The sequence below is a fragment of the Colias eurytheme genome, chromosome 25, assembly GCF_061535395.1.
Source record: "Colias eurytheme isolate Ceu_HAF_F1 chromosome 25, ilColEury1 Martin Lab GWU primary, whole genome shotgun sequence".
NCBI classification, from domain to species: domain Eukaryota; kingdom Metazoa; phylum Arthropoda; class Insecta; order Lepidoptera; family Pieridae; genus Colias; species Colias eurytheme.
This window is the reverse complement of record NC_143004.1, coordinates 5171297-5190483: the sequence shown is the minus strand read 5'-3', so window position 1 is coordinate 5190483 and position 19187 is coordinate 5171297. Positions and strand designations below refer to the sequence as shown.

Sequence of the window (19187 nt, the reverse complement as noted above, 5' to 3'; positions counted from 1 at the left end):
TAAGCTGACATTATCACACGTAGTTTTTGGATAATGATATTGAGGAGATAAAAGAATGGTTTAGGTTTTTAATTCAGGTAATTTATAATTATTAATAAAAAATACTAAAATAAACTTATCATTGCTTATTATTATCGATTACTTATCAAACAAACTCTTCAGCTTTATAATATTAGTATAGATTAAATGCTTTCATGTATTTTAAACAGCAGAGACATTTAGTTAGCGTTGCAATAATTATATTAAAATCAAACTAAATTGCAAAGTTTTGTCCTGCTGTTACAGTTCGATTCAAACTTAATGGCGGTTCGGAAGTTAGGTGCAGGTGCGAGTGCGGGTGCACAAGGGTCCCTTAACGTCCCAGTAATATCTTAAATTGTTTTCTACGCATCGGACGTTGTTCCAAGCCGCTATTAAGTTTAAATCGTGCTGTACACGACATTTTATTCAGTGTTTCGGTTAATGTTTGAATTCCACGTACTCTGCGCTAAAAAAATAATTTAAAAAAATCGTAATGACAGAATGACAATGACATTTTAACAATGATGATTCAGATTATGACAATTTAGGAACATTTGTTTTCGCAATTTTGCTTTTGCATTGTTTCGGTGTCGTTTCCTTTGTATCGCGTGGACAATTTACAAGGAGATTCAATATTTTGAGTACCAATGTATGTAGCGCAAGAGGGTTTAAAAAATGCTCGGCCAATTTGAAAATATCGGTGCGTTCATACGTGACTGCAATGGTACAAAATTGCAATACGACCAAGCTTGTTTGGAAGTAATTACTGATGAAAAGATCAGTTTCTGGAGTCAATATGAGGAATGTGAGGATTGTATGTTATTGGAGACTGTCAAGTTGCCGAAGACCGGTGCGGTCGTCCTTGATACCATAAGCCCTTTGCGCTATGCCATCCGAAACGGTGTCGGGGAAATTTGCAATGGTAAGCGAGTTTTGCGTTGATTATTAATTTGTTCATTATATAACTGGTTTTGTAAAGGTGAATAATAAATTGTCCGTGTACCTTTCATATAGGTACACAATATTATGAGATTGTTAATTTATAATTGTCTATAGGAAGTTTGTTCTTTTATTTACATAGATAATTAATAATGTTTAGGTCAAATGAGTCACAATTAAATATCAATATTTACTAATACATTGTATCATCAACTCGATAATTAGTTAACACATGTTCCTATCTGATAAAGATGAACTTGACATAATCACAATCTTTTTAAATTATCAATACATATTTATAATATCCCTTTGTTTAGATTATATCTTGCTGCTACTTATCTCACATATTCGCAAAACTAACATTTATATGAATCTAATGATGGACATTAAAAAATGTAATAAAATCATCAATCTAGTAAGTCATCAATGCACCTCTGAGGGTTTTATAAGATCACTATTGGAATTAAAACAAATTAATGTATATGTGTGTACATAAATAATTGTGTCTAAGATTTTTCTTAGAGTTCGATAGACCAATGGAACGACGGCAGCAGTCAATATGTCGACAACATGTGGCGATGGCTGAAGTAGCCTCTGCCGTTCATCTGTTAGAGTTCAATATTATTGTTCATCACATAACAAAAGCAGCTATAAAAGTTTCATATTTTCTACTATTGTAAGTGTTATGGCCTTTTGAAAAAATATTTTATTTCCTCTTATAGGCACCTACGAGTTTGATGAATTTGGCCAGTACTCCATCAATGTCACTGAAGTTGTCAAAGACAATTGCCAGCCCAGGATGAAAGCTGAACCTGATGCGGCCTTCTTGCCAATACTTACGGCAGTTGTGGTGCTCTTATCTATGGCCACACTGTGGTATATTGTGAAGGGCATCGGTAAGAGGGTGGTGGCTGGACGGTTGTACGCTAGATATTTTGCAAGGTAAGATTTAGTTTATATACAAATTTTAAAGGAATATAAAGTATAGAATATTTTTTATAAGTCTTGAGAGTTTAGTAGTGATATAAACCTAAATATCTGATTATATTTTTAAGTATTTTATTAATGTTCATCATCATGTAATAATTAAAATTTCAACTGCTTTAACGTCGAAATAATACATCTATACTAATATTATAAAGCTGAAGAGTTTGTTTGTTTGTTTGTACGCGTTAATCTCGGGAACTACAGCTGGTCCGATTTGAAAAATTCTTTCGGTGTTAGATAGCCCATTTATCGAGGAAGGTTATAGGCTATATATCATCACGCTACGACCAACAGGGGTGGAGCCACGGGGGTGAAACCGCGCGGAGCAGCTAGTATATAATATGTATAACTTTTTTTCTGTCCTGTACAGTGTGTACATCATCGAGAAAAATGTAGGAACTATTTTTTTTTTCAACTTTTTACACAAAAAAAAAAACATATATTTAAAATTTACCTACTGTAATATAGCCATAATATTATATTTTATTCATTGTTACAGAGAGGACAATGAACTCGGTTCCGAGACGCGCGTGCTGACAACAGAAGCGAGCGTGCCGCGCTCGCCGACACGCTCGCGTCTCCGCTCCCTTGACATATTTAGGGGATTCTCTATCGCTCTTATGGTAATTTATTTGATTGTGTTTTGAAGTGAAACTTCTTTTGGCGCGTTTAGAGTTTAAAATTTCAAAGTCGTGTCATGGCAATACCGTTACGTCATGGAATAATGCGACGATTTTGGTATCTTTGAATCTTGCCAAAGGAGTTTTACTTCTGACACGTGTGCTCGGCACATACGCTCTTTTTTAAGTAATTAGGCAACATGGTAAAGTTGAAAAAACTTGAAGTACATGAGTTACGTAGCCCATAGCGCTAACTAAATTTAAGTAAGTTTTATCATCGTCATAATTTTCACATTTTCTCTAAAAAAGCATATAGAAAACAGTGATGAAGTATAATAAAAATATATTATCAAATTTTGGTAGTTATGTTGTACACTTTCTTTTTTCTCATTCTGGCAAAAATCATGCTCTTTGTATGTTTTCAATAGCCTGGTTACAAATTTGTAGGTTGACGATTGAACCACAAAAATGTGTTCACTTTCTTTTTATTTACTTTTCATTTAAGTTATAATTTAAATGAAAAGTAAATAAAAAGAAATTTAAGTTATAATTAATACTGAGTCTTCTCATAAAAATCTTTTATATGCTAGACACAATAATGCAGTTTATTGATGAATCTAATTAAGATAGTGAAATGGGTCAAGATCATATAATTATACATACATATCAATCATAGCAACAACTGTGTCATAATTGCACATGGCACATTATTTGCTCGAATTTTCTAGTTATCGAAAAAATGTTAAAATTTATAAAAATAGAAGTGATTAACAGATAGAACTACAAATCATTCATATAATACACACATTGAATAGATAAAATGCAATTGATTCAAGGTGACTCATTAATAATATAGTCATTGTTCAGATCTGTGTTGTGTATGTGGGAAAATTATCAAGAGAAACATTTACGATAGCGTTTAGTACTATTTTGAATTAACTATTCATAAATTGACAAACATATTATTTGCGGAAAATAATTAAGAAGGACTTGACTGACGATATAAGTTATGCAATCTATGCTTTAAAAGGGAATTAGAGGATAATATAGGCTGCAGATAGAATTTAATTTACCTATAATAATATCAATCTATGTATATCAAATCAACTATAAAAATACCATATAATAAGTACACAACATTCCAGTGAAGTAAATAACAGTAATCATACTTAACGATACAAGCAATTAATATTTTTTTATTTTATTTATATGTATACAGTTTAACCAACTCCTTCTGATTTTGACCCACTTTAGACAGATTTAATTCAAATTTTCTACACTTATCAAGATCGGTGAAAATACAATAATTTCACGATCTTATTCAAGCGTGTTTTTTTACCTTTTTTACTTTTTTAATATTTTTTTTTATTCAAATAGATATTCGTAAACGCCGGCGGCGGTGGTTACCGCATATTCTCGCACTCAGCGTGGAACGGTCTCACGGTGGCAGACGTGGTGTTCCCGTGGTTCGCGTTCGCAATGGGCGAAGCCCTAGTGCTCTCACTCAACGCTAGGCTGAGGACTTCGCTGCCGAGGACCAGTGCGTTGAAGCAGGTGGGTTTTATTGCTTACAAAAAATTCCACATAAAGTCTTTTTGTAAAAGTATAATGAAAGGTTTTTTTATAAATTGTCTGCTTACACACAGTAATAAAGACCGCCCGCTGTATACAAATCTAAAATATGAGAAAAATTATAAAAATATTGTCGAATAAAAGTCCAAAAATTGATATTTAGGATATTTCTGTCCGTTTTTTGAATCTCGAAATATAGCCGATTTCGATGTTTACTTTACTTCACTTATGTGTTTGTCGTCAATGATGTTGAAAATAAGAATTTACACACATTTTTGTTTATTGTAAGGAGATTTACATAATATGAACACTAAAAATCAATTCAATCATGGGCAAAAATCTTCATTCATTAAAATGTACCTTATTTCTCCATACTTAAGATCAATTTCTTCCACAGGTGGCCCAGCGCTCACTCCTTATGTCCCTCATCGGTATCTGCCTTAGTTCGGTGAACGTATCGTGGATGGATGTCCGTCTGCCCGGAGTGCTGCAACGGCTGGCCGCTATGTACTTCATTGTTGGTGCTCTAGAGTGCGCGTTCATGAGGACCAGCCAGAATATTACACCAGGTATTTATAATAGTTTGGTGATTTTTTGCTAGTGCTTTTCCACAAATAATGTGCGAGGATGTGTAGCGAGGAATATGTTTGTAAATAACCAATCCTCATTTCATTTAGTTTGAAGTTTAAAGCGTTTAGCGTTTGAAGCGATACTATTGGTTAATTACAAACACATTCCTCGCTACATTTATTATCAGCACTACATATCGCAGATTATTAGTGGAAAACCCACCTAAAAGAGGAAGTTCAACTATTGGATATAGATTGATAACTTTAAATTAAAGTTAGGCATATTAGGGCCGATTTTTCAATGCTTGGATAAAACTTGTCTGTCCAATAAAGTATTACACGATAATATTAAAATGTTACGTAAACTGTCAAATGCGGGCAATTAGAATACGTTTTTAAAATGGTAGTTTTATACATTATTCGACGAATAAGTTTTATCCAAGCATTGAAAAATCGGCCCTAAATAGGTTATTATTCTCTACACTTTGTACTAGAATTTTTTCGTATTGTAGTTTCGCATGGTGTATTAATTTAACTTTTTTTTGTATTATTTATTTTAAGACATTTTGCATTTGTGAACATTGATCAAAAAGTTATTTCTCAAGTATTCGACTACTACGTCTATGATTGATCCCCAGCTTATAAAAATCGACACACATACATCTTACATGTTTTTATTTATTTATTTATTTATAGCCTTTATTGCCAATACAGGTTACATTTTTACTTATTAACTAAAATTAAATTGCTTTGTGTGTGTTGGCGTGTCCTTGTGACACAAAGGCCTCTTCCAACTTCTTCCACTCGCCACGTTCTTTCTTACATGTAAACAAAAATAAATAGTTGTTGTGCGTTTATTTCAACCCATACTAATATTCTAAATGCGAAAGTAACTCTGTCTGTCTGTCTGTTACTCAATCACGCCTTAACTACTGAACCAATTTGCATGAAATTTGGTATAGAGATATTTTGATACCCGAGAAAGGACATAGGATAGGTTTTATCCCGGAAATCCCACGGGAACGGGAACTATGCGGGTTTTTCTTTGACTGCGCGGGCGATACCGCGGGTGGAAAGCTAGTATTTTATATTTTTATTTTGCAGGTCGTTCTCTGTTTCGCGATATAGCAGCCGGGTGGCAGCAATGGCTCGCAACGCTGTTGCTTGTTGCTATTCATGTAAGTATAAAAATACTGGGAACCTTTAAAACAAAATATTGTATTTCAGAAATTAGTAATGACAACGAAGTCAAATATTCAAAAATTTTACTATATTCACTATATTCAAATCTTGTTATTATAATGCAAAAAAAAACTCAACAACAAAACCTTATTTGCTCGCGTTTGCGTAAAATAAACGTTTCAAACGTCTCTTTTGTGTCATTTCAACATTTTCCTAATATATATTGTATATTTAATTGCTCTAGATATGCATAACACTAACGGTAGCAGCGCCAGGATGTCCCCGAGGATACCAGGGCCCGGGGGGTCTTCATCGCACGGCTCTTGGAGACTTTTCCCTGCAGAACTGCACTGCTGGTATAGCTGGATACATTGACAGGTTCGTACTTCAGTCAAAGTTTGGTATCTTATTGTTTAACATTTCAATCACTTATATACAGGGCTCTATTGGTGTACTAAGCTGCAAGGGATTTATAGTTTTGAATTATTTTTTCCGTACTCAGCGTACGGAAAAAATACTTAAAAAAATGACGTCGTTTTCTTTTTTATATATTTTTAATCGTATTTTTAACCTACCCATCCGGGATGAAAAGACTAGTAAAATGCACTCTTTATTATATAATGTAGCTTTTTGTTGATGATTGAATTGTCAACATTATGAACTAATGCTAATTATGATATGAATTGTATTTGACTATCATGTCTACTAATTAAAACAAAGGCTGCTTCAAATTAATTAATCACTTTGTAATTTTCAGAATGATCCTCGGCGCATCACACTTGTACCAAAGGGGCAGTTTCCGCAAGTTGTACCACACTACAGTACCCCACGACCCTGAAGGTCTACTGGGCATTCTGTCTGGAGTACTGGTGGTGCAGGCTGGGGCTCATGCCACCAGGGTCATGCTGGTGTATAACCATGCCAGGTGAGATATTGTCCAGGGATAGGTGTGGAAGAGGGAATTCCTCCATCGAAAAAGGAAGATCCTCGACCATTCTACTCGATTAGACGACCGTTAAGGCCCTGATGAATGATGTCGATTAGTTGCATATAATATGCTCTGTAGCGAAAAGAAAGAAAAACATTTATTGCCAAACACTTCGGTTGCGCGATTCAGAGCGAGGTGTCGCTACAATAGGCTTGAGTCTTGACGTATACATACATATTCTTAGATACTTATCAAAGATGTTAAATTTGACATTTTTTGAATCGTTTAGTAAATATTTTTGAAATGCTCTTTTCAATAAGAATATCACATTCCACCCTGTATTCTATGTTATACACTCTACTAAACATATTGTCTCTTCCACAGAGCACGAATAATGCGCTGGATATTCTGGTCCCTCATATTCGGGGTGTCCGGTGGAGCCCTATGCATGTTCACCAAGAATGGTGGGCCCATACCAATCAACAAGAACCTCTGGTCGGTGTCCTACTGCCTGGTGACTGCTGGCATGGCATTCTTCATACAAGCTGTACTATACTTCCTCGTGGATTTGAAGACCAAGTGGGGTGGACGGCCTTTGTACTATGCTGGTGAGAATTTAGTAGAATTATTTGTGGTTATACATGATCAATAAGAAACTCTGGTCTAAATAGAAGAAGTAAGAATCTTATATTACATTGTCTCAAACTTTTCGTCTATGTGTGTGTCGCGGAGTAGGGGAAAGTAAAGGCGCTCGTTAGAGCAGCATTTACACCAGTAATGGGATATTATTCCAATTTTTAAAGTGAAACTTTTATTACATCGTTTCAAACTTTTTGGTCTGTGTAGCGCATGTCGCGTGTATCGCGGCTGCCGAGTAGGTATACCTACTCGGCAGCCGACCGTCACGCGACATGCGCTACACAAAGCAGTGTTCGGAACCGTTCGAACAGTTTCACTTTTACCGTGGTTTCATAAAACCACACAACATTTTTTTATTCTTTAAATGTGTATAATGAGAAAAACAGTTTCACTTGTATTGTGGTTTCATAAATCAACACAATAATTTTTTTCTATTAATTGAGTGTATAAAAATGACATTTTCTTTGTTCAAAATACATATTATAAATTCTATAAAAAATATGGTATAAAAAACAATAATTAGAATAAGTACTCCATATATCACATATTTTGTAAGATACTTCAAATAGAAGCTAATTTAATCCCCCTTTTCTTTCAGGACAAAACGCGCTATTCCTCTACATAGGCAGCGAGCTACTAAAACGTCACTTTCCACTGTACTGGCATGTGCCAGCGCCGACACACAGCCAGTTGCTGGCAACACACGCGGCGGCCATGTTGATGTGGCTCGCTGTAGGTGTTGCCCTGCATAGGAAACGGATCTTTATTACCCTATAAATATGGTCGAAATTCGTTTGCATATTTGAATTGGATATATATGTTCGAATTTCTTTGGATACATACTGTCTTACCACTAAAAACTTTAGACAGGGTTGAACTTTAAACGCGCGTTCTCTTTAATCTGGTTTTGTCGTATTTCACATAGACAACTAATAAAGTGACAGATCCCTGGTTTAAAGTTAGACTGTGTTTATATTGTTTTTTGGTAAGACAAATAAAGTACTTCTTTTTGTCATTTGTTTGTTAGGGCAATGTTTTTAATGTCTCTTTCGTTAATCAACTTTTTATAAATGTCTAGTTATTTGTTCTAGAACTATGACTTTCTCAGTCTTCTTTTTCTTAAGACTTCTGTATTGTTAGTAATGAAAGGCATGCTACATTATATTTTCATTCCTACCAGAGATTTAAAATACGTTATTTTCATCCGTGTAAGTAAAATGTACATGGCAACTCCGACTGTAAAAAGTTTGACGTTAATGTGATGACGTAATGATAGCAACACTGATTTAGAAAAGGCCACATTCGTTAGCTATTTAATCGCGTTCTATTGGTTTGGAGAAAAGATCTGATGGAAGATTCGAGAAATTTTTACGTGACGTTGGAAAAGTCGTTTTTTATCGAATCATTTTTGAAGTTTGAAGGTAGGTACTTCCAATTTTTAAATTTTTAAAGGTTTCTATATAGTAAATTCACTAATTTTCTTTAATTTCTTTTTTGTTTGATCTTTGGAAAATAACTGAAAGCTACAGAACTCGCGATTAAATTAGGATTTAACTATAAACTACAACGGCGGCTGTAATTATCTGTAGTTCGTGCCACGTATTGTGATATTACTGGCGTTGATACAATTTACAAAATAAATATAACGTCCCTTTATCATGCTGAAAGAACACCAAATTTTAATCGAAGTAGAAATATTTTTATTTTTATACATGCTTGTAAGAGCAGCACTATTATAATATTTTTCAGAAATTTCTGGAAAGTTCACAGTTTCAGAGTTTTACTGTGACTTTATAGCTTAAAGTTGGTAATTAAATTTTCCGCCCCGGCTTCGCCCGTGGTACATATTTACGTTTTCTCTACATAAAAACCATCCTCGTACTTCAAGGAATATAATAAAAAAAGAATTATCGAAATCGGTTCAGCCGTTCTCGAGTTATGCGCTTACCAACACATTTTGCGATTCATTTTTATATATAAGAAGAAGATATAATATGTGCCCATGGACGTATAAAAAAAGACGGACGCTGTATTACGAACAAACAACGTGAAGCCACCATAGTAAGCTAGCGATTGTGTAAAGACAATAAACACGCACACACTCTCACCATAGTAAGCTAGTCGGCCGCCATTACGTCGTGAACTACCGACTGATTAACTGCGTCACTGTTTCACAAAAAATATTTAAAATGCCGTCTTGCGTGGTTAAATGGTGTCGCAACAGTACAATTTTAAATAACAAAACACGAGGGATTACATTCCACAGGGAAGCAAGTTATTTCTTTTATGTTTTAATGCCAAAATTATTACGGCAAAATTTATAGAAAAAAATACAGCCGCCATTGTCAACAGGAAAGCTGTTGCCATGGCAACATGGCACACACACATGGATGTTTCGCCGCCATTACTAGGCTTCACTTAATGTTTAGGCGATATACCGTCCGTCTTTTTTTATACGTCCATGTATGTGCCTATAACTTCATGGTGTGTATTTCACTATTTATTCATTACTTTTTTCCACTCTATTTTTATATTGTATGGATATAAGCTATTCCGTTATTAAGACGTAGATAGTAGACAGTATAGATAGTATGTATTAGATAATTTTACAGTCAAAAGTAAAAAATCTCTATGAGAAGTTATTTTGATTTTACATAACCTATTTATCCCGTGCGATTTTTTAAGCTATTGCATAGCTTATATCGTGGGCCTTGAGCACGGGGACCGAATCCAGAAATTCCGTAACGAAAAAACCTCACGCTCCCCACTCCGACGGGCGCGGAGGTGTGGCTTGAAGGCATAGCATGCATTAGCTTTACCGTGGCAGTCCCCGAGTGCCACACGTATTTTTTTTGGTAATTAATCAAGTAAAATTATTTAATATGTACCACATTTATTATTTTTGTATTGTAGAGTATTATAATTCAATTATGATTTAAGATGTTAGAACAATGATATTATAAGTTAAAAGTGTAGAAAGGTTATTATTATGTCGGGATTATTAACCACCATTTACATCAGTTGTCTCTTTTTCGCTCACGATAATTGAATCATGCCATCTTACTTTGATGTCTAATCATGTGTGCGTTAGTGTGCCGTTTTTGAACCTATCTATACCTTATTACTTAAAATATAATTGTGTTAGAATTATGTTGCATTCGATAAATAACGCATTATTCTTTAACATCTTATTTCACTAAAAATAATACTAGTTTTAGTGTGTAATTATGCTCACATTTATCATTATTGTAATGTTTAGTTATTGTATATGATTCGATTTACCAAATTAAAATTTACTTCAATTTATAGAAAAATAGACAAATGTAAGAAATATTTATAAGAAAATATAAAAAATGTTGAAAATGATGTTTTACTTAAAATACCCATTTTATTTTTCATCGACTAAAGTGTCGAAAAATGTTTCTTTGATTCTGGATGTATTGAAAATCTATCGGCGCACAAGATACCAAGCTTTGTTTTAGCCGGTAGTCGTTGTTTTTAAAAGCTCTAGACAATTGAAACATCCATAAATATAGAACGTTTGGATCTCTAAAATGCTGATTTTCCGTTGATTATTCCGCGGTACTATAGGGATACGAAATAAAAATCAGAAGTACATTTGAGATGATATAATTTGCAAAAAACATAACATTAGAACTTTCACTTCTACTACTACTCTGCAAAACGGAACGTAAATAACCTTCAGGTGTCATTGAAATGTCACCGAGACGTATGTTATCAGCGGCGTTGATACAGCAGTCAGCAGTTTCGGTGTTCTCTCTGCTTGAAATCACGTACGTTTAGTATTTTAAAAATGGAACCAAAAGTGAATTTAAAACAAGACCCGGCGTATCAGAAGTTACAAGAATATTATAACAACAATGCTGATAAGATAAATATCCTACAACTATTCCAACAAGATGCAGACCGCTTTAATAAATACAGGTATGTTTTATTTCCATGAATGTAGTTTTAAACTTAATTCTTCATGAATATAAATAGCAAAATCTTCATCTTTTTAATTTACGACATTCTGAATTAAAAGTTAGTAAAGTTGACCATAAGAAATTTCTATGTCAAAAGTTCGATTGACTTTAAAAAAAAGTAAAAGGTCGTTCGTAACGAAGCAATGTCACGACGATCTCAATTATTATTCTTACACTATTGTTTTAATTATTAATAAAGTATAAGATGATACATGAAGGTGTTTTAAAAAAATGTTATTATTGTTGTACATACTTTTTGTGTTAGTATTAGGTACCTATCAAAATAATTTAATTAAGTAGATTATACTTCTACATAATCCTATGTGTTTTATACATATATAGTATTAACTGAAAAATAAATTTCAATAATAAGGAAAAATAATATTACACGTCTTCTTCCTCATATAATTTATAAGTACTAACATACAGGGTACTAAGTAGTTAAAAAAAAGTTTTATTTTTATAAATGGAACAGTGCAGTAATCTTAAAACGCAATAATCAAATGTCTTATTTTTCTCAAATTAACTTGTGCAATACTTATTGCACAATAGAATAGATTAGTAATGAATTATCATATTAATATAATTGCATCTGCATATTTTGTAAGTACAATAATATTCACCTCATTCAGTCTTAAATGGTGAAAGTGCAAAAAAATAATAAGTAATTGAACCATATTGATTATGACTTACACAACTTTCTATACAGATTACTCAGGTTATTGTACTTTTCACATAATTTAGGTACAAATAATTTATTTTGTCTAGGTGTATTATTACACAAATTAATACTTAAACCTAAATCATGAATGTAAATAACTGTGTGTAGCTACATGTTCTACATAAAAAATTTTGGCATAATGTGGATAAGAGGAAATGAAGCTAAAACTTCAGTTAAACAATAAAAATTGCCAATTTATTAAATGAAAATAAATCTCAACAAAAACAAGTTTTATAATTATTACGAATATTACAGTCTTCGTATTCCCACACCGAATGATGGTGAGATCCTCCTGGATTACTCCAAGAACCGCATCGATGACACCACCTTTTCACTGCTGCTCAACTTAGCTAAGAGCCGCATTGTTGAGAAAGCTAGAGATGCTATGTTTGCTGGTAAGTGAATTAAAATAATATAAGAAAAGACGTGTGGCACTCGGGGACTGCTGCGGTAAAGCTATTGCATAGCGTGCCTTCAAGCCACACCTCCTCGTCCGTCGTAGGGGAGTGTGAGCTTTTTTTCGTTACAGAATTTCTGGATTCGGTCCCCGCGCTCAAGGCCCGCGATAAAGGCTATGCAATAGCTTAATAATTTATTTTCAGTTAAGGATATAGGTCTTCAATGAATATTAAGTATGTGGATTGTATAGAAATGCAATTGAATGATGAAATTTCTGCCATGTTTATGACGACGCGGTTGGCGCAGTGGTAAAGTAACTGCCTACTGAGCCGACGGTCCCGGGTTCGATCCCCGGTCAGGGCAAATATTTGTGTGATGAACTCAATTATTTGTTCTTGAGTCTGGGTGTTATCTATATAATATGTATTTATAAAAATATTATATTTATCGTCGCCTAGTACCCACAACACAAGCCTTAATTGAGCTTACTGTGGGACTAGGTCGATTTGTGTAATAATGTCCTATAATATTTATTTATTTATTTATTATTTATTATTTATTTATAATATGTATAAAGAATATTTTTATAGCATTAAATGATCAAGATGCGAATTTTGACTCAACACAACATTACTACTGTATTACTCTGTTAAGCTAATGACACATAAAAAATATTAAATCTGTTATCGCAGGTGAAAAAATCAACTTCACTGAAGACCGAGCAGTGCTCCACGTAGCCCTCCGCAACCGTCAAAACCGGCCAATCATGGTCAACGGTAAAGATGTCACACCTGATGTGAACGGAGTGCTCGAACATATGAAGGAGTTCTCCACGCAAGTTATTAGTGGAGCGTGGAAGGGGTAAGCAAATATAAATAAATAAATAAATCATTTATTTTCACATAATAATTTTATAAATTTTATAGATGTGATATTTAAGTAATATATCCAATCTTATTAATATTCAATTATATTGTTGTTTATTATAGATATTTAAAGATTCTATATTATATGCTAATTCATGATTGATTATTGATAAAACAGATTTTAAATGATAATTCCAACTCTGAAATTAAAGCGCGAATAAATATATTAAAAAATGTTGTGTGGTTTTATGAAACCACGGTAAAAGTGAAACTGTTCGAACGGTTCCGAACACTGCTTTGTGTAGCGCATGTCGCGTGACGGTCGGCTGCCGAGTAGGTATACCTACTCGGCAGCCGCGATACACGCGACATGCGCTATACAGACCAAAAAGTTTGAGACGATGTAATAAAAGTTTCACTTTAAAATGCTTTTTTAGTAATAATATTGAAAATACTTTTTTTACCATATAAAAATAAGAAGAGATTCTTTCTTTATTCAAGGTATACTGGCAAACCAATCACTGACGTCATCAACATTGGAATCGGAGGTTCCGATCTCGGACCTCTGATGGTCACAGAGGCTTTGAAACCTTATGCCAATCATCTTAAGGTATGTAATCTACACTAATATTTGAAGAGGAAAACTTTGTTTGTTTGTTTGATTGTAATGAATAGGCTCATAAACTACTGGACCGATTTTGATGAAATTCGGCACAGATAATCTTTAGACCCTGAGAAAGAACAAAGGCTACCTTTTATTGGGAAATATGTACCACGGGCGAAGCCGGGGCGGACCGCTAGTAATTAATATCTTTAAGAATTTTAACTAATCCTACACATGATATACTATGAGTCATCAATAAAATACACATTGTCATTATTTGTGATGATAATTTATAAAGATATAATATCTATTAATCTATATAACCAACAAAATAGTTATACTGATTTTATTGATAAATTATAAAATTAATTAAATAGTTTTCCTTATTAAAATCTGAAAACAAAATAAGTGACAAAATCTTCTTTCACGTAAAACCTACTGAACCGTTTACAATGAAATTTGGTATGTAGGTAGCTGAGGAGTCCTCAGGACTTCTAGGTCCTCAGTGAGGACCAAGAATAAGGGGAACTATGCCGGTTTTTCTTTGAAAAGATCAAGGAGTGTTCAATTATAAAAGATTAACAATATAAAATTTCCCAGGTACATTTTGTATCAAACATCGACGGTACCCACCTAGCCGAGGTACTAAAGCGATTGAACCCAGAAACAGCATTGTTCATAATCGCCTCGAAAACTTTCACAACACAAGAGACGATTACCAACGCTACGTCAGCGAAGACATGGTTCTTGGAGGCTGCTAAAGACGTGAGTATGGAAAAATATGCAAAAAATGACAAAAATTTTTGCAAAATAGTGTTTTTGTGAATTGGGTTGTTAAAAAGTACGAAAATAATTATAATTTAAAGTTTAATAATTATATAATTATTTCCTAAATCTATGATATATAACAGTAAAATATTTTTTTTAATGCCTGCTTCAATAACATAGGCATTTATTATATTCCGACCTCGCTATATTGTGACGCAAATAGCCGATAAATTATGCAAAATAAATAACGGCAATTTTAAAAGGTGTGATTATTTTGATTGCATAATTCATTTACTCACATAGATCAACAAGCTGTTTATTTAAGTACGGATAGCATATTAATCAAACACAAAAAAATAAAAACATAAAAATATGATTGTTACAGCCAGCAGCAGTATCAAAGCACTTCGTAGCGCTATCCACTAATGGCGAAAAAGTGACAGCTTTCGGTATCGACCCCAAGAATATGTTCGGCTTCTGGGACTGGGTTGGAGGAAGGTAATCATTTTCTAATTCCTTTCCTATTCTGTTCTCTTTTATCATCTTATATTCTAACCTTTCTTACTTATATTATACGATTTATGGAATAATCAATTAGTGTTACATATTTTTATAATCATTTCAACAATTAAAAAAATAGTAGTGTTGTTGTTTTTTTAAAGGATTGATTAAAAATTCAAAATATTTTCGATTATACTAAACCATTGGTACAATTTATAATGTAACTAGTACCTAGACTAACAATCACGAAAAAAACTTCTCCAAAACTAAACTCTGCCTACACATATATTAGGCAGAGTTTTCTAATGAGCGACACACTTGGAACGTTACTGCCTCGAAATAAGGTGTTAATTTCCATAAATATTTTACACAACGCAACTCCGACATTTATGACGCCCTTTTAATAATTTGGGTGTCTAGTTGTTGATATATTTCCCTAGTTTTTAGCCTACTCAGCTTATTGGTAAACCCGCCTATATTAATATATAGTCTATAAACAGGTATTCTCTATGGTCGGCTATTGGTCTATCCATCTCTCTATACATCGGCTTCGAGAACTTCGAGAAGCTTCTAGATGGCGCCAACTTTATGGACAACCACTTCTGTACTGCGCCTCTGGAGAAGAATGTAATTATTTTTTAATTTTCAGTTTTTTGAAAAAAAAAAATAATAATTTTGTAATTTTTACATTGCACATAAAAACTAGTATGGATTTGTTGTATAATTAATAAATAGCTATCTGTTGTGTGTTAAGGTTAATTTAAAATAATTAAAAATTATCGAAATTACTTAGCTATTAAATTAGGGACCTTTAAGTCCTTTATTTTTTACATATTAATACATATTTATAAATTTTGCTAACTAAATATTTGTGAATAAATCGTGTTTTACCTGCGCTATTTCTATTAAATTGTATAATGCATTTTATTAAAATTATTGTATAATTTCTAGGCTCCAGTAATACTAGCTCTGTTAGGAGTGTGGTACGGCAACTTCTACGGCGCAGAGACTCACGCTCTATTGCCTTATGATCAGTATTTACATAGGTAAGGAACATTATTATAAACTAGCTGATGCTCGTGGTTTTGTTCGCTATAAATAGTAATTAGAAGGTTTCACCTAATCATTTTATCTAAATTGGTTCGCGTTGTGAAACAGATTTTTTTTTATTAAAACTAGCTTATACTCGCGGTATTGTTCGATATAAATAATAATTGGAGCTTTCACCTAATAATTTTATCTAAATTGGTTCGCGTTTTGAAAAAAAATGATAATACGGATCAGTTTTGAAGTCGTTCATTTTTATCACAATATACAGATACAACCAGTAGAAAAACTTCATACAACACGTTCGAAATGGCACACGCACACAAGCAAGTGTGTTTATAAGAATCGTGAGCCATGTCGAACGTGTTGTATGAAGTTTCCCTACTGGTTGTGTCTGTATGATATGTTTTTATTTTGTTAGGTTTCGAACGTTTGTTAGGCTTTATAGTTTTTTTTTTGTTTTTTTCCGAAACATGACCTACCTATCAAAGAATTCATCAAAAGCACGATAACTTCGCTATTGTTTATCGTAACCAAGTTACATAAAAATTCTGCAGCATTTTAGTCTTTTTTTATTTTTTTTAATCCCTTAAAACCAACAGATTCGCAGCGTACTTCCAACAAGGGGACATGGAGAGTAACGGCAAGTATGTCACCCGTTCGGGGGCGACTGTGGACTACAGCACCGGGCCCGTGGTGTGGGGGGAGCCGGGCACGAACGGGCAGCACGCGTTCTACCAGCTCGTGCATCAGGGCACCAGGTGGGCAAAAAAAAGAAAAAAAATCTGATTTTTTTGAGTAAAAAAAGTGAAAAAAGAAATATATGTTTGATTTTTTTTTGGTCCGTACTGTTTGTTTAGGTTTTAAAGTGTTGTACGTGTAATAACTTTGACCGCCTCCTTGGTACAGTGGTTGACAAGTGAGCGTAGAATCGAGGGGTCCTGGGTTAGATTACCGGTGGAGACGAAGAATAAAACATGTCTTGGTCTGGTAGGACACAGAAGGTTGATCACCTACTTGTCCCTAAAGAAAATCGATCAGTGAAACAGATGTATAATGCATTTGCCCCTTACCTCACGACATGGGACTTCACTCACTGATTGATTAGTATTTAGTGTTGTATGTGTTATAACTTATTTCTGGTGTTATTTTAATTATTAAGTGCTGGTTTCGTGCTATTTTTGTAGTTTTGGGTAATACTGACATACTATTGAGTCCAATTAAATTCTTATATATAAAACTCATCATAATGAACCTCAACTATCCTTTCTTCCGAAAAAAAAAAATAAAGCATTAATAATAAAAAATAAAATAAATAACGTCTTCCCAGGCTAATCCCATGCGACTTCCTAGCGCCGGCCCAAACTCACAACCCGATAGCGAACGGCGCGCACCACAAGATATTACTCGCTAATTTCCTCGCGCAAACTGAGGCGCTTATGAAGGGGAAGACGGATGCTGATGTATGTATACAGTATATGTCGTTTGGTGGAAAAAATGTGGATTTTTTTGCGTGATGCGTTATTTGTAATTTTCTAGTTTTCTATTATTGTTTGTAATTTTCTAGGGAAAGCTCTTATAAATCTATACTAATATTATAAAGCTGAAGAGTTTGTTTGTTTGAACGCGCTTATCTCAGGAACTACTGGTCCGATTTGAAAAATTATTTTAAGGCATCATCTCGCTAAGACCAACAGGAGCGGAGGCACGCTGGTGAAACCGCGTGGCACAGCTAGTGAATATATAATCGCTAAAGTTCATGCGCGTTACGCGTAGGCGTATTCTTTTTTTTATTATGACTTTACTGTTATTAATTACGAAGCAATTAAGCACAAATGATTAAAAAGGTTAAGTTTAAATAGAATATTCCAGAAAAATTATTATTCAGTAGATATAATAATTAGAACGCAATAGGAACGCATATTTTAAGACTTCTAGGTCACCATATCAAACTAGTTTTCTGTTATTTTTGTGTGCTGTTAATAATTGTACAGATAAGCATGAATAATTGTAAAAAAAAAATATTCATTATTTTCTCATCCAGGCCAAAGCGGAATTAGAGAAATCAGGAATGGCTCCCGAAGCGATCGCTAAGATCCTTCCCCACAAAGTGTTCAAGGGCAACCGTCCAACCAACTCGATTGTTGTCAAGAAGTTCACACCGTTCACACTTGGCGCTCTTATCGGTAAGTAAACGGCTTACTACACAGTAGAAAGCAAAAAAAAAGAAAGTATTTATTCTAGTCTCACTATGGTATAAGAAAACAAACAGAGAATTTTGAAGAATCTTACTTTTTTTTTAGACTAAATTATCCATAACTTAAACAAGTTATTTAAATAACATAAGTTTAAGACATTGTTATTTCTCGTTTTTTTTTATGGGTCAGAAATATTATATGAATATTTTTTTATGTTCATGATTACGTGGGGCAAACATGAATCTATAAAAGTTCCTTCCAAGCCCCGTTTCCAAGCCCCTCAACTTAACTGCTCTATCATTTAAATTTTATTTTTTCTGTATTAACAAAATAAAAATATTTTACAGCCATGTACGAACACAAAATCTTCACACAAGGCGTGATCTGGGACATCAACTCCTTCGACCAATGGGGAGTGGAACTCGGCAAGCAGTTGGCCAAAGCGATAGAACCGGAACTACAAGATGGCAAGAAAGTCACCAGCCATGATGCTTCTACTAACGGCCTTATTAACTTCTTGAAAGAAAACTTTTAATATGTATACAAATCATCTCTAATATGTAGTTTCAGCCAATCAGTGTTTAGAATTTTAGACCAATAGGAGCAAAGAATGCTCGCGGTCTTTCGTAATTGGCTGACA

The 19187-nt window shown here is 33.7% G+C and overlaps 2 protein-coding genes across 2 annotated transcripts; both read left to right on the top strand.

Moving 5' to 3' along the window:
- Positions 1-538: 538 nt before the first annotated feature.
- On the top strand, positions 539-9271 carry LOC149897627 (heparan-alpha-glucosaminide N-acetyltransferase-like). The gene is made up of 10 exons (XM_090116132.1): positions 539-943; positions 1683-1902; positions 2447-2570; positions 3945-4121; positions 4537-4708; positions 5813-5886; positions 6135-6268; positions 6648-6815; positions 7203-7426; positions 8056-9271. Exons 1-10 carry the CDS (start codon positions 697-699, stop codon positions 8232-8234), a joined length of 1719 nt encoding a protein of 572 aa, XP_089972258.1. The 5' UTR covers positions 539-696; the 3' UTR covers positions 8235-9271.
- Positions 9272-11210: 1939 nt separating this feature from the next.
- Pgi (glucose-6-phosphate isomerase) lies at positions 11211-19187 on the top strand. Its single transcript, XM_090116547.1, has 12 exons — positions 11211-11402; positions 12420-12559; positions 13256-13424; positions 13931-14039; positions 14634-14798; positions 15187-15299; positions 15803-15929; positions 16254-16348; positions 16952-17110; positions 17680-17812; positions 18394-18535; positions 18895-19187. Exons 1-12 carry the CDS (start codon positions 11272-11274, stop codon positions 19080-19082), a joined length of 1671 nt encoding a protein of 556 aa, XP_089972673.1. The 5' UTR covers positions 11211-11271; the 3' UTR covers positions 19083-19187.

Bases quoted from the DNA above. Each gene is read 5' to 3' on its own strand.
- LOC149897627 (XM_090116132.1), top strand. From the start codon at position 697: ATGCTCGGCCAATTTGAAAATATCGGTGCGTTCATACGTGACTGCAAT. The intron at 1,903-2,446 runs GTAAGATTTAGT...TCATTGTTACAG, and splicing joins TACGCTAGATATTTTGCAAG to AGAGGACAATGAACTCGGTT. The intron at 7,427-8,055 runs GTGAGAATTTAG...CTTTTCTTTCAG, and splicing joins ACGGCCTTTGTACTATGCTG to GACAAAACGCGCTATTCCTC.
- Pgi (XM_090116547.1), top strand. From the start codon at position 11,272: ATGGAACCAAAAGTGAATTTAAAACAAGACCCGGCGTATCAGAAGTTA. The intron at 14,040-14,633 runs GTATGTAATCTA...AAAATTTCCCAG, and splicing joins CTTATGCCAATCATCTTAAG to GTACATTTTGTATCAAACAT. The intron at 15,930-16,253 runs GTAATTATTTTT...TATAATTTCTAG, and splicing joins CTGCGCCTCTGGAGAAGAAT to GCTCCAGTAATACTAGCTCT.